We start from the raw sequence: 25,656 nt of genomic DNA, 5'->3' as shown, positions 1-25,656 counted from the left end.
GCCTAGGCAAGGAATACAATATAAATGGAAATCCTTATGAGGTATTTGCTTCCCACAAGTAATACAATTATTAACTTTTTCTGACATTGGTAAAAAGCAAGAAAAAAGTTTCCCCAATGGGGTACTTAGCTTTATTGAAGACTTCGGTTCTGAAACTCAAACGTGAATATTTCAGTAGTCGGCTGACCGGCACTTGCGAAATGCTTCTGCTTTGGGCACCGAGCAGCAAGAAAGACTGAAGAAAATGGCGTTGGCTGCATGTTTTATACCCCTGACGACCGAACACCATGGAAGCGAAGACAGCAACCGACACAGGACCCAAGACTTTGGAATTCAGGCTGACTGAGGGCAACCTGCCAGCAGATTACCCAAATGTAATGACTGCAACAGTGAAACACGAAGAACATCAGACAGATCCAGGATAGGACGCCAGGAGTTTTCTTTTCTGGGAACCAGGAACAGTCTTGAATAAAAGCCTTGTCCCCTTTGTTCTGCTGGGACAGGCTGAATAGCCTTGATGCTGAGGAGAGAGAGCACTTGTTTTTGGGCCACCACCCACTGGTTTGAGGGGAGGTCTGGCCATCCACTTAGGGTTGGGAGTGAGTGAAGTGGAATCTGTATCCTACGGAAACAATGTTCAAAACCCATTTGTCTTTGGTAATGTATTTCCAGTGTTTTGCATGCAGGGCGAGCTTTCCTCCTAAAGGTGTAAGTAGTTGAGCAAGGCTTGGAGAGTTAAGGATAAGTCATTGTGCAATTTTACCATGGGGGGGTGGGCCTACTACTCCCTGCTTTGGACGTGGGAGCACCCTAATGCTTAGATCTGTGCATAACCTGAGACTGAAGTCTTGGTGGTCTGCTGACCCTGGGTTTGGACTGCGAAGGCCTGGAAGGGCCTGGAAAGGACCAGTTCTTTGAAGGCCAATGCCTACTGAATCTATGTGGCTGCACTTGTAAGAAATCTTTAACAGTTTGCATAGATTTAGCTTTTTCCTCCATTCTTTTGAGGACTTCTGCTTTATTGCCAAAAAGGCACTCTTGGTTTAAGGATGCATCCAGTAATTTTGCTTTTAGATGATCTGACAAGTTTTGTTCCTTAAGCCAAGCATACCTTCTAAGTACAGACCCAGTGACAGCAGCCCTGCAAGATGCTTCTAAAGCATCAAAACCAAACTGTAAAGTATGTTTACCAACTTGGTCAGCAGAATGCAATAACTCTTGTAATCTTGTAAATCGTTGTGTTCTACACAGTCAGGAATCAACATCATTTTCTGTTTAAGTTGTACCATAATATGCTGCTGGTACTTTAACATATGAAACTGGCAATTTAAAGCCCTAATGGCAAGAGTAGCAGAGGTGTATACCTTCTTACCCTATTGTCTAAAGCCCTAGAATCCCTGTCAGAAGGGGTAGGATTTTTTGGCAGTAGTAGCCTTAATGCCTTTTGATCCTTGGGAAATGGTCTCTGGATCTGCAGTAGGATTCTTGAATAGGAATTTGTGAGAGACAGGTACTCTATAGTACCTGTCAGGTTTCCAGGGAGCTGGAGGCAAAGTATCCAGGGTAAGGCTGGATTCCAAGAAAACATCATCTACAATCTCTAGAACAGGATGGATATAGCTAGAGGTCTGTGCTGAGGCAGGTTTAAAAATTCCCTAAGTCTCTTTTTGGAATGAGAATAGTCCTGGCTTTCCCAGCGGAAGTGCTCCCTAAGAGTATGCAAGGTTTCACCAAAAGAAAAATCTTCTGGAGGGGAAGCAGAAGGAATGGAATCCTCTGCATCAGAATCCTCATAGGTAGATAAGGGTAAGTCCTGGTAGTCAGAAGGAACAGAGACATCAGATTCCTGATCAGAAGAATCAGAAGGAAAATCAGTTCTAGGTCTCTTAGAGGGGGAAGGTTAAGGTAATAAGGTCTTCAACCATTCTAATCATTTGTTTTTGAGACATGTGGGCCTGAGAATGCACTTTGGTCGTTGGTTTTCTAGGCATATTGTGAACTTTAGGCCTGAGGAATTCGGCATTTTGGCTTAAAACGAAGTCGTCGGTTTAATATGAAAATCGGTAGGCCTGAAAATACCCTCAGAAGCCAGTGCCTACACACTAATACCAAGTTACTCTGACATCTCACCCTCTTTATTCAACTTCCACACTTGGCATCTTACTAAGATTAGATCCTTTGTCATCATAATCAAACTAAAATGAATTTAAAACCCCACACCATAGGCCTCTCTTCATTACTCAACATCCCTCCATAATTACATGTTACTACCAGACCCATTCTCTATGTGGTGACATTCACCCCAACCCCGGACCTTTTCAGGTTCCCAAATAACTAAATTACAGAAAACAAAAGGGTAGCAGCTAATTTTAAAACGAGTGGCAGTAATTACAAAATTGTTAAAAGAAGGTGATAGTCTGATTTGATACTACTAAACCACAAGTCGTATTTTTCATTGAAGCCCTGCATGCTGCATCTGTTTTTACTTCAAGATGTAAATCACTTCTGCAAATTACAATCTACTGATAGTTTTTCCAAGAAAATAATCCATCAAGACATCAAGAATGAATTTAAAACCCCACACCATAGGCCTCTCTTCATTACTCAACATCCCTCCATAATTACATGTTACTACCAGACCCATTCTCTATGTGGTGACATTCACCCCAACCCCGGACCAATCAACTATTCTGCCCAGAACTTTTCTTCTGGAGCCAAGAACCTCTGCTACTCTAAAATTAATGTATGCAGTATCTGTAACAAAACCAACAAATTCCATACCTGGCTCTCTTACTACTCCCCAGATATTGTAGCAGTCACAGAGACCTGGCTAAAACCACATATTGCTAACACTGAAATAATCCCTCCAGGATATAATAAATGACTGGCTACATAAAAAAGGTGGAGGTGCTGCACTAATCTACCATGACAATAGCTGCTACACCATATGATACACCTATACCAACATTTGGAAATATGGAATTATTGCTAGATAACCTTCACATCAATAACAGAAAACAAGTATGTACTGCTGTACTCTATATTCCCCCAGGTCAAAACATACCTGCTCTGGAAGATCTTCTATCCTGGACCACCCTCAATACAGCAAATGAAACCATTATTCTTGGTGACACAAATATAAATTGGCAAACTCTCATCTCTGACTCCCCAGTAAATAGTATTAACTTGCATAGGTTTACTCAACTCATCTCTAAACCCACTCATAAGGTAAAAAAAAAAACAAATAGAATCAACTCTAGACTGGATACTCGTCTCACACCCTCAAAAATTCACCAAAGAAGGGACCCTACCCAATACCTTTAGTGACCATCTTCCTGCCTATATCCATAGAACCCAACTTCAAATAGACAAACTGCATTGTCTAAGAACAACTAGAAATCTCACCCATTTCAATGAACAACTATTCTTAGAGTCTCTAAAAACCCACAACCTGTCGCCCACCAAATTTCTCCCACTGGATGAAGCAGTCAACTACTAAAATAAAGTCTGTTTAGATATTCTAGACAGTCTTGCCCCCACACATACCAAAAGAGTAAAGCCTAACTATGCCCCATGGCTAACTAAACAAACTAAACAGTTACTTCCTTCCAGGGATAAAGCCTGGAAGGAATGGCATAGAAACAGAACCCCACAACTTGAACTCAGATATAAACAACTCTGTAACAATGCCAAAAAGTAAGTCATCAATGATAAAAAAGCTATTTCTCCACTAAAGTCACTACCCAACAAAATAACCCCAAATTGTTCTGGAATTCTGTTTCCTCTCTCCTATATCCTGGTACTCAACACAACCCCTCCCCATCTCCTGACAAAGACCCTCAAGAAACTGCCCAAGCCTTCAATTCTCATTTTATTGATACTATCCAAAAACTTGTTAATGATTTCTCTCTACAAAGAAAAGTATAATTGGCAACATAAAAGACAATACACTCTCTAACCATTCCCTCGGAATGCCTCACTAGCTTCTAGCATAGTCACAGAGACAGACCATCATGGTGCTGCTTGTATTTGTATTGCAGCACCATGACAGTGCTGTCTATGAATCAGACATGGTTACCACAACGTGCCCACTGCTTGCACACTTCATAGCAACCTTTCTGAATCAGTCACATTATTATCCAATTGTGAGAACAAAGATCCAAAGATGAAGGAAACCAAAGGTCTGATGCAACAAAAAGTAGTATAAAAAAACAAGGAGAGTTCCACAGACCAGCAGGCTAAAACAGACGTGCTTTCAGGATAAACCCTTCTTCAGATGTACAACACAATAATACAATCTTAATAGTTAAACTATTGACCAATCAGCATACAAAAACAATAAAACAATTAAACATAAGGTTTACGCCTTCTGAGAAGGAGCTTTAAAGGCATCACACCATTAAGTTCAGCATGCTCACGATACAGTGAGATTGACTTTTTAGATGTTAAGATTAAACGTAATATGGATGGGCTTTTCAACAAGAGTTTTTAGAAAAGTGTTCTGGAAGAACGGCCTATTGGCCAAGAGTAGCATGCACCTGGGTTTTGTTTTTCAGAACATCATTAAAGGGCAGGCACTTAGGCTGTCAAGATTATGCACAAATAACCATTTTTTTCTGGATGAGATGACAGATTTTACCTCCAGATTAGTATCTAGAGGTTATAAACACACTGAGGTGGATAAGGAGGTCTATACTGTCATGCAGTCTAGAGAATCAGCAGCAGCACCTTGGTATTCTTTAAAACAGACAGAAAATAGACTACAGCATCCATCATGGAATAGCATTGGCGCTTCAAGTTCTAATCGGACCAATACGAACAGGCATAAAAGTAGAGTTAACTTGTATATCACTTATAGCAGTGATGCCAGATGGGTGCAAGATATTATACAAGGAAATTGGAAAATCCTGCAGTCTGACGATTCCTTGAAGGGGTTGGTGGGTGATCTTCCGAATATTGTTTTTAAAAGGAATAGGAATTTGAAAAGACCTTTGTGATAAGATGAGTGTGGATATGAATTATGCTGGAAGGTTAGGTACCCACCCTTGTCGACGATGCAAAGCCTGTAAATTTACCAGTAGAGATTCTGATTTTATCCATCCCACCACCAAGAGGATTTATAGGCCTAAGGTGTCAAGTTTATGTGGCTAAGTGTGCATGTTGTTCATCGTTTTATGTAGGCAAGACTAATTGCAAGTTTAAGGACAGAATTTTATGACATCTTTCTGCAATCTGCCTAAAAGGACACATGTAATGCACTTTTTCAACATGTTGTTAAGAATCAGGGACATTATTTTAGTTTTATGGCCCTGCAACAAAGTTAGAAGTAATCCCACAGGGGGGGGGATGTTATCAGCTATACTGAGGTATTGTGAAGCTAGCTGGATAACAGAGCTAGGAGCTAGTAGGCATTCAGGACTTAATGGTGTGGTGCCTTTAAAGCCCATTCTCAGAAGGCGTAGACCTTATGTTTAATTGTTTTTGTATGCTGACTGGTCAATAGTTTTTTAAATATTAAGATTGTATTATTATGTTATATGTCTGAAGAAGGGTTTATCCTGAAAGCACTAACATTTACAATAAAGAATGTCTGTTTTAGCCTGGTGGTCTGTGGAACTCTCTTTGCTTTTTATTTTCCAATTGTATGTACTTAAAAATAAAATGCAAATGGTCCCTTTATTAAGACTGTACTAAAAAAGTTAGACTTCTTGATTGAACTCCCATCAGTTTCATTTGCATATTTGTGGTTGTAAGAAATTCACGACCACTTTGTGATGGTATACTTTCCCCTGTTTAAAAGGGAACTGACTGTTCCAAGAGGGAAGGTACCATTATTTCATGCCACTTTGTTCTTTGGACATTCAGCAAGTGCTTACATGAGTCATACAATGAATTGCACAGATGGCTTTCCAAGTGCATATTTTATTCCCAAAATATTTTACTACTGGCTGTAGTTAACCTTGAGTCTTAATGACTTGAAAATACCACCGATAAGACAGAAATACTGAATTTAATATGCAAGCTATTAGAGAAGCTAGCTTTCATTGCTAAGACCACTAAATAGAGTTTCAAATGGCAGGAAAGTGCTCCTGATACAGCGTGCCTATAGTAAGCATTATCATTGAGCTTTTTCAGGTTCCCAAATAACTAAATTGCAGAAAACAAAAGGGTAGCAGCTAATTTTAAAACGAGTGGCAGTAATTACAAAATTGTTAAAAGAAGGTGATAGTCTGATTTGATACTACTAAACCACAAGTCGTATTTTTCATTGAAGCCCTGCATGCTGCATCTGTTTTTACTGCAAGATGTAAATCACTTCTGCAAATTACAATCTACTGATAGTTTTTCCAAGAAAATAATCCATCAAGACATCAAGAAGGTTATTCTGCTTCTTACCTGAGCAGGATTCACATTCCCCTTTTCCTTTACTCCATAGTAATGGATAAAAATGTCGCCCATAGTAGCACCATTAGTTGCTCCAGGAACAGGGTCAGGAAGCAACTGAAGGATTTCCTGAGACGTCCACACACAAAATGCCCCTTCTTTCTTCTCCTCTGCCTTTGCTGTTGGAAGGGAGTCTGCATCTTCAGCACTATAGAAACCACCCTCCTATGGGATTAAAAGATATACAGTCAGAAATAATTCAGAATGTTAAGATCACAGATTATTTCCTGAAAAATATAAAAACAATTATGGTAGGTGTCATAGTGGCACAATGGATAGCGCTGTTGCCTCACAGCAAGAGGTTCTCTGGTTTGATTCTCAGCTGGAGTGCCTTCATGTGCAGAGTCTGCATGTCCTCCCCCTGTGTTTGCGTGGATTTCCTCCGTGCTCCAGTTTCCTCCTGCATTCCAAAGACATGCAGTTGGCAGACCGGACTCTCAAAATTGGCCATAATTGTGAGTGTGCGTGTGAGTGGTATGGAAGACAACAGTGGAAGGGCTAGCCAACAGGCAGTGTAAGTCTTGGCTCTAGATTTGCACTGTTAAAGTGACACCCCGACTCCATGTGTAAAAAAGGGATAAAGAGGTTGTGGGTGGATGGATGGATGAATTAAATAATTACAAAAGACCTGCATATTCTTTTACACTATTATAGGGCAGGGAAAAGAGAGAAGGCTTGCCAGTACAGGGGATGAAGCATACATTTCTGAGTAAAAGTGTAAAAAGGACAATTTTTTTAAGCAAAATGTTAACAGATATGTAAATGAAAAAGTTTAACATAAGAGTGACAGAACAATGAAAATATATTTATTATATGAGATTTCTGAGAGGCATTAACAAGTTAGCTTTATTTTGAACATATATCCATTTTGTTGTGTGCAGTCAAGTAACGCCAACAAAATTGCTTTAACTACAGTAAATGTTTCATCACTAAATCATAAAGTAATATTTAAATGTATTCACTCATGAAAGCTACTGTACAATCTGGCAGTATAAAGCAGCGTTCATATGTCAACAAATGTGGCAGGCTTCTCCTAATGATAGTCATATGCATTAATATAAGATAACATAACATTATTATATACCGGAAATTCTCAACAAGAGATCAGAGAGATCATTTTATGTCTGATCTTTACCACATTTGCAATCTTCTGCAGACTGGTTTTGTGGCGCAGCCCCAACTGTGACCCAGGCAATGAACCAGGCAGGGAGGGGAAGAAATGAAGGGACATAGCCCTCTTGCTTCTCCCAAGGGGTGGGGAGAGTTGTGTGTATTCTGGACAGTGTGTGTAGGTATGATTTCTCTGGTGGAATAAAGGAAACCACCTCCTATGCATCACGGCAGTGGGGCAGGGCTGTATGACAGAAACTGTCCTTGCAAAAGTGAGGTGACATCCTTTGTGGTTAGTCGACTGCACATCCCCATCCCCACACAGGACTTTATAAGAAAAAAATCACAAACAACCCCAAATGGCTGTCTGAATGATGATCCCTTCTGGTTACCCCTTACCTCAGTGAACAGGAACAATTGGGTCAACAAGCTGTGATGGGGCTAATGGTAAATAGGGAATGAAGACAAAGAAAGACAAAAAAGGTAACTTTCTGTTTGCAAGTATCTGTTCAAACCAAATTTAAAGAACTCAAAAGCATTCTGGCAGTTCACTATAGTGAAGACGCTCTTCATTTTCAGTGAATCACTTCATGTGCCCCAAGTAGGTTACAACTAGAACCTCAGCGATCTATGTAAACTTCCCACAGCGAGCTCAGGTATGTAAAAAAATGCTGAGAATTTATGTATGTATTCTCTTCAGAATTTGGTATAAGGAAAAGAAAGTGCCCAGTTTCATAGATTCATCTTTGTACTCATTCCCTTTGAATCCACTTAACCTCTACACCTATTTCTTCTGAATTCATTCATTCTGGTTAACCATGTTTCATTTATGAAGGGACCAAACGGAAGCAAAAAATTTTAATGAGGATAAAGGTGCACGGAGGTCTTAGAGGGAACCCTTACTTAGCACATAATTTTTTAACTTCTGATGTCAAAATTTAATACAAACAGATTTATTAACACTTGCGAACTAAATAGCATTGTTTCAACCAGCTTTCTCAGGTAAGGAGTGTATTGTTTTGAATATCTTGTTTCATGATTTGATAATCTTAGACCTCTGAGAGATCAACATATTTGCCAAGGAACAGAATCAAGCAGCTTTAAATAAATCACACAGAAATTTTTTTTTTAAGTCAGTCAAGAGTGAATCTTGAAGTCCCAACTCAAGTTTTGCCTGTTAACCAGTTCTTTATTCAGGTGATGTATTATGACAATCTCAGATTTCTCAGGGTTTGAAGCAGCACTACATTGTTTACAATGCGAAAGGATAGATTACAAAAAAGTGTTCCAACAGCATCCCACGTTCATGGATAATGGAATTTGTACAGAAGACTAGACACACTATACAAAGATCAAAAATAATGCACTGACAACGAAAAAGTAGCAAAGCACTTTGCATCTAAGCCATGACAAAGAGCAAATGCTAGGGATAAAAAATTAAAGTGGGGTATTTCCAAGGTGATTCTTTGTCTCTACTGCTTTTCTGTCTTGCCCTTAACTCATTAAGCTGTTTACTTAATAAATTAGGCTATGATTATAGCTCAACACCTATAAACCAACCTTGCTTAAAGATGTTTCATCTACTTTTTGTGAATGACTTAAATTTAGTTCCAAACCCGTGGTGGTGCTGCGGTAGCATTGTCACCTCACAATAAGACGCTGTCCAGTGAGCATCTTCTGCGTGGAGACATGCGTGAATGGGCGTACCTTCGTTGAAGGTTGTGCGTCAGGGCTGGTAACTCGGCACGTAAAAATCAACTACCAATCATTAGCAGACCGGAGTTCCGCTGTGGCGACCCCTAATCGGGAAAAGCCGAAAGACACAACAACAGCAACTTAAATTTAGTTCAAATAAAGATGTGAAAGAACTACAAATGGTTACAATTTTCTCAACAATATAAGGATGACCTTTGGTCTAGATAAATGTGCAAAAAGCCACATTTATAAAAGGAAACCTGTGGCACACAGAAAACATCAACCTGGGACAGGGAAGTGATATAAAGGGACTTGACCAAAAGAGGGTATACAAATATTTGGGAAAAGATGAAGGGTCGTTAATAAAACATGAAGTGAGAACAAAGGTTACTATGAAATATTTCAGAAGACTGAAGCTAACACTGAAAACTGCTTTGAAATCTTGAAATAAATTCCAAGCTATAAACTAATTTGATCTTCCTATTCTAACTTATGGCTTCAGTGTTGGTTTACCAGCTCCAAACAACACTGAATCAGCTTGACAAGAAAAACATTCTTTATGCTCATCATATGATATATAAAAAATAGTTTATACTAAAATTATACATCCCTAGCTCTGGAGGAGGTATGGGCCTTATTGAAACTGCCTGCATGTTTTTTTACCTTTTTCACATTTCTTGTAATTGTACCTCATAAAGGGGAGTCTTCACATAAAACCCTGACCACGCCTACAAGAATACAGTTTCAGTACCAGCGCTGGTGGGTTTTCTGTTTCTCTGGTGATTGATGGTGCAGGCAAGGAAGAATGAATGTGCTCATCCTCTGAGAGGTGATCTGGTCTGTGACCTCTGTCAGGTTAAATCACTGCTCCATTAGATGGTTGATTGGGTGGTCCTTGCAGAGATGCAAATGTGCATGTTGCCACCAGGGTTATAGTTAGAGGTTACTAAGTAATAATAAAATACTGTCATTGCTAGGATTACAGTGATAGCATTAACTCCCAGACGGCTGCATGGATGACTGCACCCCCTTCCCTTATGACTCTTGGCCTAATGGATCTTATGGAACTGCACCCAAACCCAAGGGAACAAACTGGATTAAGTCCAGGAGGAGGAGTGTTGGCAGACAGAGGGGAAAATGTATAAAGCAATTACCCTGTGAAGTGCTATGTTCAAGGACTTAAATAGTCATGAAGTTCATGATTCTCATCATTGTATACAAGGGCAATACTTGACTTCTTCTCTTCAGTTATTACAGTCTGTAATTACAGAAATAATGCAAACTGGGACTAAATATTGACAGCTCTTAAAATGAAATGGTGTCAAGGACACTAACTTTCCATATATTCAATCTCACTGAAATCTCTGTTATCAGGTATTAGTCAAGTGTCCCTATGACCAGCATTACTTCTGCAATAATTAATTTTAAGAGGGGGACAGAATTTGGGATTATAAAGACAGGTTTTAAGTATCTGAATATTTGTTCCTGATTAAGTTGCGATCCAGTATCATCAGTCGAAATGGCGCTCTCTGCCATTTTCATCAGTAAGAAGGGCTCTCTTTGCTGTCTTCCTGTTATAACCATTTTAGGGGTCTCAGAGGGCCCCATATTCCTATTGCTTCTACCAACCACACACCTTAACTGTTCCCCTATATAACTTTTCTTTCAATTGTCTTTGGAGTATTTTACATACTATTAAACTTTCAATATTTCCTTTCCTCTTCCACTTCTTATATATGTTATTCTTTTTGATAACGGATTTGTGTTTCCAACCATATATTTTTACTTAAGACAACCTTGCTGTTTTTTAGGCCAAATATCTCTCACTTTCATCAGCTTATTTCAACAACCCTGGTTCCTCCAGTAGGTCACATTCTCTGAAGATACTTGGCCAATCCCCAAATAGCAGGGGTTGTGATCACTGTCATAATGTTCCTTTTACACCACTTGTATTTGTATGCTAAAGGTCTAAGTCATACCTGGATTTGAGATTTCATCTACTTAAGTTGAACAATTAAACTTCTATGCAAAGATGAATGTGAAAATCTTTGCATACAACAGAGTGTAAACTGAGATAACTCATTTACCTAGCTTTAACAAAACAGTGCCAATAACATTATTAAGTTTATCAGGCTTCATTATCATCTGCAGTCTAACAATTTGATTATCAAATTGCCTCTCTTGATCTAATATTCCAAAACCAGCATGTCAGATTCAATTTCCTATATACAATGATGTCATAATCGCCAAATGTTACTTACAATTCCTCCAAGCATGAACAGAAATAAACTGTGGACTGGGAGAGCAGTGCAGGGCCAAAAAATAAATTTCTTTATCCTCCCTTTTTAACTTCACTAAACTGTCTAAGCATTTTTTTTAATTTAGGGGCAAAATGACAAGCTATGTGAATACAATAACCTCTTGAATATTCACAAGAGCCCCTATTTCTTCTCCCAATAGCCCACGTTATGTAGCACAGCTGCATAGGTGGATTGTCTACATAAAAGCAACATAATATGATAAACATCTTAACATTTAAGAGGCCCTTAGTGGGAGAGTCTAAGAAATTCACACAAAATAGAGAAGGGACATCTTTTTCACAGATTTTCACAACCTCCAGCCTAATGGGTCTTGTACTTAAAATCTGGCAAAAAATGTTTTTTTGTACTGTTTAAAAACTATTTCCTTGATCAATTTACATGGCCACCATCTGGCTTAAATTTCTCATGTTTTCCTGAATTAGTGACCACATTTCCCCAAATTTCAGATTGGACATTATTTTATCAAGTCTTTTGATTTTGTTTTCAATTCTTGTCCATTTATAACACCTTGGAGTAAAGTTAAAAATGTAATGTAATATCCTGTTATTTAGTAACTCTAAATTATTCCAGTCAACCACAATCAATATCAAGTCTTTTGATTCTGTTTTCAATTTATAACATCCTGGAATAAATAAAGTCATAAAATGTAATCTGGAGTCCTCTTGCTTAGTAACTGTAAATTATTCTAACCAACCACTATCAACATCCATTCAAATATTTTGCTGTCAGTCGCAAATGCAAAACATTCCTCACATCATGTATCCTAACCTCCAGGAAGCATGTAACAGCCAGTCTTGAGCTGTCTCCTCTATAAATGCATTTCTCTACACAACAAGACCATAGAGATGCCAACAGCAAGCAGTTCTGCTTTGTGATGACAGATCGTGACCTTGGGCATTTGGTACTGTGTAAGGCAGTAGTCTGTAAATAAAGATAAGGGAGGGTTTTGTGGCTCTTAAAGTATTTTAGATATAATAATACTGTACTTTGAGTATTGTCAGAAAGTGTGTGTGACTGTTCCAAACACTATGGGTGTAAAACAATGGTCTAACAGTGTGTGACCTCACTACTGCCCAATTAGTTTACATTGAAGATACAACTAAAGTCTTATTTCTCCTTTTTCTCTTTCATTTGGCCATATTTTCCATTAAATTGTTATCCCCCTTACTATGTTCCACTATTTCTTTAACACCATACTAATTTCTCCATGAATATTTTTCTCCTGAAGTTGCACTGATATTAGCATATTATTTTTAAACACAACTATCCTATATGACACAGGTAAGTATACATTAATAGAAAAGAATAAATCATACTTCACATCTTTCCATTTAGATACATTATACATCACATGTGTTCTATATAACTATAATCAGTCCTACATTACCCAAGTTGTTCAAGTCCTGCCTTCCCTTATACCTCACTCATGTTTCTGCACATTATTCTGCATATGTGCATTCTACACATCAGCAAGTTAAATGGCATCTGAAATGCTCTGTCTAGAGATCTAAACATCTTCTGCAACATCACTAGAATGGTTTGGATAGGTATCTTTTGCAGAGGATACCACTGCTGTGGAACAGACTCTCCATCCACATAAAGCAAAGTTCATTCCTGCACATTTTCAAGTGCAACTCCTTACCCCAGGACTGTCCCCTGGACTACTGGTACTCTCGTACACAATAATCATACTTTAAACTTTGCACACACACACACACACACACACACACACACACACACACACACACACACACACACACACACACACACACACACACACACACACACACACACGCATTAATTTCAAGGGAAGGTTGGTAATGCTCTCCAGCACTACAACTTTCTACCTAGGCTCATGGTAAACTGTTACCATCCCAGATTACCCAGCTGTGCACCTCCCAGTTACTGCTTCACTCTTGTAGACAAGTCAAATAATTATAAACACAAATAATAATTTGCAGAGCCATCTGGCCAGCGAACGTATGTTTCAGCAGCTTGTCATCAGGTAGTTATAAATATTGTTTCAAGTTATTTCTAGACACGTCGGAAGCTTTTTAAAATGAATAAATAAAAATACTACACTTAAAGACGAAGTTAATACAGCTAACAGGTAAATACACACAATGCTATAAAACTGTGCATAGAAACACAAAATAATATTGTGAACAAACGGAATACAGAAAATTGTGTACAGTTGCTCTTTTTTATAGCAACTCTTGAGAGAATTAGTGAATATTAATCTAAAGTATGTGAATCTCCCAGCAGAGATACAAGGCTCACAAACTCAACAGCTTCAGGTTAGTTCTGATTTCTCAACTTCTATTCTGATTTTCTATCCTAGCTGTCTTCGCTACATATTTATCTTTTCATGAAGAAACCACAGATGTAATGGAGCAACATTTCATATTTACAAACTGAGTTTGTTTACCTGTTCTAGGCTGGCTATCATCTTAAGAAGATTCTAACCGCTCCTTTACACTTTGATAGCTTCCTGAACTTGGGAAGAGTCATAGATCTGTGATAAATTTGATAGTGAAAATAAAAATAATAAAACTCCACGTCGACCCAAGCACAAAACTTTGAGATAACAGAAACAAGTTTATTGCAACACAAACCACATGGTAGTCGAGGTTTTGTCCTCCACTGGGACTTCTTCAGAACTAAAGTTTTACCAAGTCCATACACCATAAATAAAACAACCAATTAAAAAACAATTGAATTATTTAGTTAAGATAAAAAACAATCAGTAACATAACATACTGGAACTGGTAACACGTTATTAAAGAACAAAGAAAGATAACTTATAAGAAGTTATTTAATATACCTTAGCCTCTAACTTAAAACCAAATGGAAATAAAAAAAAATAAATAAAATCATAATTCTGCAGACCTCAATTTGAGCACCGGGTTAACAGAAACAAGATCGATTAATCCTGGTTTAGTTGTAGCAACGGCAGTAGTATGGGAAAATAGACTTGACTACAAGGAACTCCTCTGTTGTCCGTTCGATTCTCAGAGCGTCTTCTGTGTGGCGACATGCGTGAATGGGCGTTCCTTCGTTGAAGGTTGTACGTTAGGCCCGGCAAGGCAGCACATAAAAATCTACTGCCAATCATTAGCGGACCGGAGTTCTGCTGTGGCGACCCCTAACCGGGAAAAGCCGAAAGACACACACACACACAAGGTGCTCCTCTGGCAATTGAGGCTGGATGCTGCAACTAAACCTGATTTTGGTAAGAGTCACAGATCCAGTAATTATGGAGTAAACAAATTGCATTTCCACATCCTATATAAATGCTGTAGTTTCCAGCAAAATGAAATCTGCGATCTTCAGTTACAAAACTCCAAATGCTTGGATCATAAATTCATGCACATTTTCTTGCCACTGAAAAACATACATATTTCAGACAATATCGCATATTATAGTTGACCAACAGCACATTTTGGAAAACTTAAGTGCAGCTCACATATCTGTACTTCTGTTAGATTCTGATTCAGAAAATAGTTGCAACACTTCTATATAAGCTTCATAAGACAGAGTCGTACAGCAGTCTGCTCTCATACAAAGGCAAATATTTCTTTTACAAATGAATAAAACAACATTTTCTTTTAGAGATCTCTAATTTTACAAATTGGGTATTACAGAAGACTTAATACTCTTTAGCGAGACACTATTTATAAAAATATTAATACTAATGATGCTTACTGCTTGACAGTAATAACTGCAATTCCAGGAAGTGTGAGTGCAGTCAGCAAAAACATAACATGTTCATTGAAGTTGTAAGACCGGAAACAATGACTATATGGACAATAGTTTGTCTGCACACTGGCCTTCGTTGGCTTACTTACTTATTTTTCTGTAAGATGAGCTGACTTAAGTAAATTTTTATATAATTTTCCCCTAAACACAGTTTTACAAAAGGGATGACTGCTTCAAACAAAATTTAACAGGTTATATTTAAATTTTACTTTTCACAATGATGATGGTACAACACTCACACATAACGGTTATTATGCTGATGACTGTACTACAGATGTCTGCAAAACTAGATAAATTTAATGAAGATGAAGACAATGGTGACATACTTAAGAGAGCTGGAGATAAACCAATGCCATCTCCACTGTAGTACACTGGCACTAAATCTGAACTAAGCAGGTGCTAAAAGCTGTTACAACATGCACTGCCTACATGGTTTTTAGGAGACACATTTTGTTTAAAGTGGGTTTATGCACTTATGATGACACTACGTTAAAACGCCAGAAAGCAGTTATGCACACCGACCTATTCAAAGTAACTAGCGAAATTAAAACTTACAGTATTATCCAAGATCTCTTTTATACAGCCTTCCTTATTCTACATATACAAAAATGTGTCTCTGCACACTTATGCATATTTCTGCAGAAAAGCTGCCATTTGCTCTAGCTCCACAAAATAGAATCAGTGCCTCTTAATTTATATCTATGGTAAAGCGGAACATATCAGCAGGGCTCAGATACCAATGTGTGCCTCCTTCTACCAAACCTCCAAAACTGAAAAGGCACTATAACAATCTTTCAGACACATAAGTGAAACAAAAAGGTTTAAAGAAGTTCAAAATACAGAACTAAGAAAGCTCTAATGGCAGAAATGCTTCTCCATACAAAATGCTTTCGATCTCTAGTCTAAGTGCAAAAACCTGTACTTAGGTTTATCACAAATGTAACTCACTGCTGAAAAATGCTCAGGATCTGGATAACCTAAAAACATGACATTTTCATTTCAAAGAATGCATCTAAACGTAAAAGATGGCTAGATTAAAACAAACAGAAGTTATGTACTTACCATAGCACTGAGTCACCACCAAAGTCTATCTACTTTGCCTTTTGGGATTTTTGCCATATGGCAGAGCCAACTTGGCAAAATGACTTCACTTTTAAGTGCTTGAGTTCATTCCCTTCTCCCACAGTGCAACTGTCCCCTCCCACTACATCTGCACCAGGAACTTTCTAAATAATACAAATCAGGAGAAAAAAGTGGTCAGGCTTCAAGATATATCCACTGCATCCATCTGGTACAAGAAAAATGAAGACTTGGAAGGTGGGTTGTCAAAGTATACAAACTAGTAACTACATAAGTTTTGTATCTTGCATCATCCTGTACATCTACTTTGACTGTTTACTTATTTATTGACATTTATTTATCTAGAAAGTGCAACTGGACAAGGTTACCAATTTTTAGTGGATGCCGGGGGGAAGCTCCACATCAACATTAATTGATAATATACATTTGATAAAATTTCAGCATAAACATCAACAGACAATAATAATAATACAAACAATAAAATAGTTATATATTCAAATTACACAAATTAAAGCCGTGACTAAATATGAAAGACAAATTTTACAAAAGAGTAGTAAGAAAAATATATGGATGAAATTTGATTAAGATGTATATATCTAAGGAACAGAATAAAGAACAGAGAAATCAGATGTGCGTCTCCAGCTACCCAATTCCTTTGTACAATACTGAAAGGATGCCCTTCAGTATGACAGCTTCAAAGGAAGATCTGGATCTGGAAATTAAGTCCGATTTACGAAGTTTAACAAATGTGTAACATATCCTCACTGACTGAGGAATTCCTGAGAAAGGGTACAGAATTTGCAACAGACTTTGTGGAATACATCTTTGGCTTTACCAAGAGGGTTTTATTACCAGATTGGCACACAAGTGTTATACAACCAGTGAATCATCTGGATTGTTACCTTGGAAACCTTTTGCCCCAGTATGAGAGAAACATTTGGCTGTCCTTCCTAATGGTCTTTGATCTGTGTAAGTAAAGTGTCATTGTATATTAACATCTAGTATGTGAATTTAGAACAGATCACTTAAGGTTAAATTACATGTGAACTGAGGGGGAGCTAGGAATTAAACCTTGTAGTTAAGGGGTAAAATAAAACATTTCAAGGCTTTACTGGAAAAGCTCACTTAGACTCATCCACAGACTGCTGTGAAAGAAAGGTTTGTTTGTTCTTCTTTAATGCTTTCTTCTATTGTGTAGAATGCATGACCATGCTGCCCAAGAAATAAAATTAAACATAACAATTGAGCCCACATAGTATGCCGGCTATGAATCACCTGTTCCCAAGCACTTCACATAAACAAATGAAGCAGAACTCTTTAAATTCAAATAAGTTTAACAGACAACATGGTTAAGTGCTTTTGTCCATAACATATTTGGACTTCATCAGAACCATGAAAACTATTTTTTATTTATTTGCCATTTGTTTACCAGGAAAGTCCGACTGGGACACAGCCCATTTTCAACAGAGGCCTGGGGAGAAAAGCTCCAGATGCATGACTCTGGAATGTAGAAGGAAACCCACATGAATGCAGGAAGAACATACAGACTCTGCACATAAGTCACCCCACCTGAGAATCAAACCAGGGAATCTCTTGCTTTGAGGTGGCAATGCCAACTGCTGCACCACTATGCCACCAGGTAGTTATTTAAATACAAAATTAAAATAACCATGTGATAGCTAACATTTTAATTTAGAGAGACGGTAGAAACAATCTAACACTGACACTTTCGTGCATTTAAAAATTAAGAATAGTTAGTAAAAAAACATATATAAAAAAATGAAAATTTTACTCAACACCATGAAAATCACAAGTGTAAGAAAAAAAATAAGATACAAGTTCATCCTGAACAGGCTGTATAACACAATTATGTAGTTCCTTGTTGTTGTTGTGTCTTTCGGCTTTTCCCAGTTAGGGGTCACCACAGCGGAACTCCGGTCCGCTAATGATTGGTAGTTGATTTTTACGTGCCGAGTTACCAGCCCTGACGCACAACCTTCAACGAAGGTACACCCATTCATGCATGTCACCACACAGAAAACACTCTAGCTAAGAATCGAACCGGACAGCGTCTTACTGTGAGGCGACAACGATACCGCAGCACTACCACCGTGGGTAATTATGTAGTTCCTTGTAAAATACGTAATATATAGTATCACTCAATGAACTGTTAAATATTGTTAGATAAATAATACAGTTAATAGTTGTTAAAACACACATCACATGCTGAGCACTACTAAGGTAGGCTCTTAGTCTCAACCAGGAGATAATACAGATATGATTGTTAAGTCCTGTTTTTTGATGCATCCAATCTAAGCTGGCAATGAGATTCACTAACTTAATAAATTTTCCTACTCACCGCTTATTTGGAGTAACGACTTCCAAAATTCCAAACAAAAATTTTTGTAAGATGTACATGACGATGTACGTTTGAAAAGAGAATTATTAATATTCTTCTTGGTAATATTGTAACTATGTTCATAAATGCGCTTTTGCGGGACAGGTTTAGCTTTACCTATATAAAATAATTTGTAAAACCCAGAACATTTTGCCACATAAATCACCCTCTTTGTTGAACAATTTCATTTTGCTATGAACATTCTTTGGTCTAACAAAATAATGGAATCTTAGTTCAGAATAAAGGTACATGGATTACACAAACCACAACTGTGGGTACCAGTTGCAAAAGGGTCTATATTAGATCACCAAATGCTTAAAAAAGTGAATGTGATTAATCGACCCTATGTAAGAGGAAGCTTACAATGTCAAACTGTCAGAACAGCGATTTTTTTCCAAGGGAAAAAAAAATCGCTGTTCCAACAAAAAATATAAATAAAAAACAAAACGCTTTGAACATTACATTAAGTGGGGAGCTTCGCCCCCACACTTAAATATACCAACAGAGACCAAACTACAGTGCCGAAAATGGCAAAGTACCGAAGCAGCCAAGTGAATTCTTTCCCAGGGAAAGAATTAGCTTAAAAGCCTCTTTGATATTTTGCCATTTCAGTCTTTTAAGTTCGACCAAAACATCTTCGGTCTTCTAATAGGAACCCTTGTAAAAGTGTGTGTATTCATCCTGATGGTTCAAAGACAGATTTGTGGTTCTTTTCCATCTTATGGGTAAAAGTGTTTTTTCACCAACTGTCTTAAGAAGGTCAGGGTCAATTCTGAAAATATTCCAATTGTTCAAACCCACATTTTTAAAGAGTTCTACTTCACTCATTTATGTAAAGTGCTTAGGAACAAGTGTGCATGGTCTGCACACTACATGGACTTGGTTCCCTGTTTAACTTTATTTCTTCTATTTTGTATATTGTGATGTTATTATATTGTTTTCTATTGCATATTTTAACTAGGTAAGCAAACAGAGCTGATGCTGTTGTATTTTTAAAGTCCCAGTTCCTCTAACTGTATGCCCTTATGTTAATTTGACCACATAATTCCTTCTCTCTCTTTCATTGGCTACTGTCAGTAAGCACAAAAGTATCATTTTGTGAAATCACTCCCCCTTCAGCTAGTTAAATTTATCCCACTCCCCCTTCAGGTAGTTAAATTTATTGGTCCTCCCACTTTATTCACACAGCCAGAACACTAAGTGCATACCCCAATACAAGCCACCTTGCTCTTTTAAAATTACTGGCTCACCCTTTAGACTGCTAAAGCTTGTTATCATCCTGTCTTTCATGTCAAACTGCTGAGTGCACACTGCAGTCCTTAGGATATTAAACCAGTTTTTCCATCTTACCTTTAAAATTTGCAACATCTGGTCCAAGACCACCTTTAAAATTTGCAACATCTGGTCCAAGACCACCAATGACTGGAGAGCCCACATTCTTCTGCTCAGTTGTCATCTTGAGCTTAGTGTTTCTGTTTTGCTCCTGGTAAGAGAAGGAACATAGCGACATTGTTTCCTGGAAACTACTGATCCCCAGGAAGCCTGACAATTGGCACTGATTCCTGATGGTCTCTGACTGAGCAATGATTGTTTTTGTGTGACCTTCCTGATTTGTCTGGTTGCTATTCAAAGCATCTACCAGGAAAAGGCTACATCAAGCCTGCAGATCCCTGCACAGTTGTGGCCTGCTTCTCATCTTGATTAGTGCTACTGTTTTGCTTCTTGGTGAGACAAGAAGCTAAGAGTTGATGTACCCCCACAGCATGAAGCTGCAGTAAGACCATCACTAGTACTAGGTAGCAACCAGGTAGCAGCCAATTAGGTGAATCCCCACCATTCATCATTCTTTATTAAAGCTAATCATTTCTTTTGGCAAGTACTGCTTGATTACCTACTCTAACTTAACTTCAGAATATCTCTCTAATCACATCATCCATATACAGTGGATATAAAAAGTGTACACACCCCTGTTAAAGTGGCAGGTTTTTGTGATATAAAAAAAATGAGACCACGATAAATTATGTCAAAACTTTTCCCACCTTTAATGTGACCTATAACCTGTACAATTCAATTGAAAAACAAACAAATCTGTTAGGAGAAAAAATATAAAAAATAAAAAACGTACAATAAGCTGGTTGCATAAGTGTGCACACCCTTAAACTAATACTTCGTTGAAGCACCATTTGCTTTAATTACAACATTCAGTCTTCTTAGGTACATACCTGCCATCACAATTAGAGAGACTCTGATTAACCCCAAACAAAGTTCAGCTGTCCTGGTAGGATTTTCCTGATATTTACTCAGTTGCCTGCTACAGCATAAGCCATGGTTTGCAGCTTACAATTGTTGAAAGGTATCAGTCAGGAGAAGGGTACAAAAATATTTCCACAGCACTGGATATACCACGGAACACAGTGAAGACAGTCATCAAAAAGTGGAGAAAATATGGGACAACATTGACTTTGCAAAGAACTGGACGTCCCTACAAAATTGATGAAAAGACAAGACAAAAACTTGTCAGAGAGGCTGCCAAGAGACCTACAGAAACACTGAAAGAGCTGAAGTACTGGCTGTGTACTACATGTGACAACAACCTTGCATATTCTCCATATGTCTGCACTATGGGGTAGGGTTGCAAGACATAAGCCTTTTCTTACACAGACAAACATCCAGGCCCAGCTAAAATTTGCAAAACAATGCATCAAGTCTCCCAAAAGCACGTGGGAGAATGTGCTATGGTCTGATGAGATCAAGGTTCAACTTTTTGGCCACAATTCCAAAAGGTACGTTTGGCCAAAAAACAACACTTTGCATCACCAAAAGAACACCATCCCCACGGTGAAACATGGTGGTGGCAGTATCATGCTTTGGGGTTGATTTTCTTCAGCTGGAACTGGGGCTTTAGTCAAGGTGGAGGGAATTATGAACAATTCCAAATACCAGTCACTTTTGGCCCAAAAACCTTCAGGCGTCTGCTAGAAAGCTGAAGAGGAATTTCACCTTTCGACACAACAGTGACCTCAAGCATACATCCAAATCAACAAAAGAATGGCTTCATCAGAAGAAAATTAAGGTTTTGGAATGGCCCAGCCAGAGCTCAGACCTCAATCCAATAGAAAATCTGTGGGCTGACCTGAAGAGGGCTGTGCACAAGAGATACCCTCACAATCTGACAGATTTGGAGCCCTTTTGCAAGAGAGAGTGGGCAAATATTTCCAAGTCAAGATGTGCCATGCTGATCGACTCCTACACAAGACTGAATGCTGTAATTAAATCAAAAGGTGCTTCAACAAAGTATTAGTTTAAGGGTGTGCACACTTGTGCAACCAGCTCATTGTGCGTTTTTTATATTTTTTTACCCTAACAGATTTGTTTTTCAACTGAATTGTATAGGTTATAGGTCACATCAAAGGTAGGAAAAGTTTTGAAATGATTTATGGTGGTCTCATTTTTTATAAATCACAAAAACCTGGCATTTTAACAGGGGGGGGTGTGTACAGTTTTTATATCCACTGTATCATCAGTGTCTACTTCAGTAGATTTCCCTCAAGTGTTTGTCACTGCCCTGTATACACGCAGACACTCTGAACTGACATTTTTCCTGTAAAAGCACCCTTGAAATTTCACCAAAACCTAAATGAATACAGGGCAGCTAGTTTGTTCAGTGATCAGCACGGTCTCCAGAGTTGCAAACCAAAATACTTCAAACTTTATTCTATATTCGAACCAGAACTGATTAATCAATAAAAGGCCTGTTGTCATGAATATGAACTTCCCTGCTATCTTTGTTAACAACTAGGTAGATATAGGAATTCCGGGGCAATGCAGAAATTACCTCATGCTTAATGACAACCAACTAATTTTCAAACTGATGAGGTATGTGAGAGATGTATTTACACAATGTCACTGCAGGCAAAGCTCTCACATAAAATCAATCCTAATGTCAACCAGGTTTGTTAGTAGTATACACAATGCACCCATCAGACACAGCATGAAGCAGACACATGCACCCACATATGATGAGGCACTTAAATGTAGCATTCTTAAACCCCAAAGACCTCCTTGGTGAAGAGCACATAATAAATGCCCTCAGCAGCCCCAAATGCACTCTTTCAAAGTAACACCCACCTCAACACATACACACACATCTCATGGAACCTCTACTTCTAAGCTCATAAGGCAAGCCACAACTCAACTCAACATTCTGGTCATTAGAGACTCCACTGTGAGACCCACACTGATGACCTTCTCACCAGGTTGAGTTAAGGAGAAAGTTATTGTCAGTTGCTTATCAGGGGCCAGTATCTGCCATATTATGCAACCACTCAGGTCACTGGACCACAATTACCAGTATGACACAATCATAGTCCACTCTGGTGTAAACAATATTATAACATTAGATAAAACATTGTTCTCCCCTGTAGTGCCTTTTTTAGGCAATGGCAAATTGAAAATATATCCAACATAGCAAATCAAAACCAAGAAAATCTAAAGGTGTTACTGCTCAGTGCTTGGAGTCTAAACAAGAAACTCCACTGCCTACAAGCTCTCCTCACCCTAGAGAATGCAGACACCTGTGCAATCACTGAGACTTGGTTTAAAGCCATGGACAGCACACCAGCAGTGCAAGGTTACAAAGGCTTCCACACATTTAGACCAGCTACTGCACAGCCAGGGGACTAAAGGTAGAGCTGTCTCGTTTTACATACAAAATAATTAAACATACCTAAATGCTGGTCAAACAGGATGATGCCCTTAAGCTTGCTCCATTTTCAAATCACAACAGAGAAAATACCACACCACTTCCTTTCAATCTATAGGTCCCCCTCTATGACCCAGGAATCCCATAACATGTATTTAAGCTTACTGGAAACACTCACCATCCAACCCAACCAAATGCCATATTCATATATTACTAATTACCCCACTATTAACTGGGAATCATATACAACACCAAACGTGGTGGACATCTTTGAGAAGCCACCAAAGCAATGGATGAGGGCAAAACAATTCACACTGCCTACCTTGACATGGCTAAGAAATTTGACACAATCTCTCACTCAGGCATTGCTGACAAATTCAAGAGGCTAGATATAAACCCTTTTATCACCTGGTGGACAGCCACCTGGCTCACAGAGAGGACCCAAAAAGCTAGAAGAGGCTAGTCACCATCTGATTCCCTCAGGGATCAGTCCTGGGACTGCACCTTTTTGGCACCTACTTCTCTGAAGTCAAGGCCAATGTCAAGGGCCTCTGGCTGCCCACATTTGCAGATTACAAATATGGAGCAGTCATAGAACCCCCACCAACACTTACGTTCTCAAAGAAGGGCTGACACAGACAAATCACTTGTGTTAAAGCCATGGACTAAGTATCCATCAGGAAGTCAGCCACCCCTGGTAACTATCACTGTGACAACACAACTCTAAGAGTACACCTAAAAGTTATGGGACTTGGGGACACGTGGACAGTAATCTAGCCTTTGACCATCATGTGTTTACAGTAATGAGGAAATCATTCTATGCCTTGCAACTTATAAACAAAAGTATGGCATCTAGGTCCAAGGAGGTTCTTGTTCTACTGTATATGGCATTCATCAGACCTATCATTGAGTACAATGCCTCAGTTTGGCATGTACCTAACCAAGCACATCCAATAACGAACATCTACAGAGGTTCCTCAGCAAAAGAATACAAGGCATAAATAAGTCCTATACAGACTTCTTCAAAGCACTATCCCTGTATTCTATCTCCTATAGGCTGTTGAGTGGAGATCAATGCCTAGCATACAAGGCACTGTTGGACCCCACCCTGATGGACCTCCTATATATCTGCAAAACAGCACCAAAATTACCCATTCCAAAGACTTAAACCTTACCTGTGATATAAATAGGACATGCCTGAAAGACAGGTATACGTCTCAGAGAATACCCCTTCTCTGGAACAGGCTCCTCATCCTTGTGAAGCAGAATTCTTCCCTAACCCAAATTCAAGTGCAACTTGGACAGCTGTATGGGAAACAGTAAATTCATCCCTGGTTTGGCACCTTTGTCTTTAATGGACACAGGCAGCCTGTAAATGGTTCACCTCCCAAATCCCTGCTTATACTTACAAAGGATACCAGAACTTGTTAGACAATGTGGATGCATGGCTAGGCTTAAAAAGGCTCCAGTGGTGGTTGTTAGCCTAGTAATAACTTATGAACTGATGTGCGTAGGTAATTCCCCACTGGAGTGTTTTGACAAAAAAGACTGGAAGACTAATAGTTCAAATGAAACAGAGGTCTGAGACAACCTTATGCATAAAGGACAAAGTGGTTCTAAGTGAACATTTTTCTGTGTAGAAGACAAAATATAGCAGTCTAGATGACAAAGCATTTAACTCTGCACGCTTCTGGCTGCGGCAGCAGCTACCAGAAAAAGTCTTCCATGAAAAAAGTTTGAATTTCTCAGAAGTTGATTCAAAAGGGGAATGGGTTAAACATGTCTAGGACTAGCTTAAGATCCCATGAAAGGGTACTGTACTTAATGGTTGGCTTTCATTAGGAAGGTGACGAAAATTAGAAATAGTGGTTGAATAAACTTTGATGGTACAGCAAATGGAGCCAGAAACAAATAGAGAAGATGCTAAATGGAAGACTGCGGGAACTGCAGCAGCAAAGGACATTTTCTACTTTTTTTTTTTTTGAGTCTACATGTACAGTCATTTTCCTGCAAATGTGAGTATCTGGATCATCCTGGCAGAATAATCTAGATCCATGGGCATCAGTGGAATTAAAGAAACCAAGTGGTTAATTTGAGGGAATGGATGTTCGGGGTGACCCTTCCTGGGAGGGTGGGATAGGAGATCC

General features: G+C 38.6%; 1 protein-coding gene across 2 annotated transcripts in view; it reads right to left on the bottom strand.

The window, feature by feature from the left end:
• The window catches only part of SPATA20 (spermatogenesis associated 20), a 2,234,575-nt gene that overhangs the window by 1,359,732 nt on the left and 849,187 nt on the right, over positions 1-25,656 (bottom strand). For both annotated transcript variants that reach the window (XM_044087351.1, XM_044087352.1), the window contains exon 10: positions 6,397-6,609. In XM_044087351.1, the coding sequence (XP_043943286.1) occupies positions 6,397-6,609 (213 nt within the window). The remainder of the gene's footprint in view (positions 1-6,396; positions 6,610-25,656) is intronic.

Source organism: Protopterus annectens, chromosome 11.part0 (genome assembly GCF_019279795.1).
Source record: "Protopterus annectens isolate FY-2018-M chromosome 11.part0, PAN1.0, whole genome shotgun sequence".
In the NCBI taxonomy this organism is placed as follows: domain Eukaryota; kingdom Metazoa; phylum Chordata; order Ceratodontiformes; family Protopteridae; genus Protopterus; species Protopterus annectens.
This window is presented reverse-complemented; position numbering and strand designations above follow the sequence as displayed.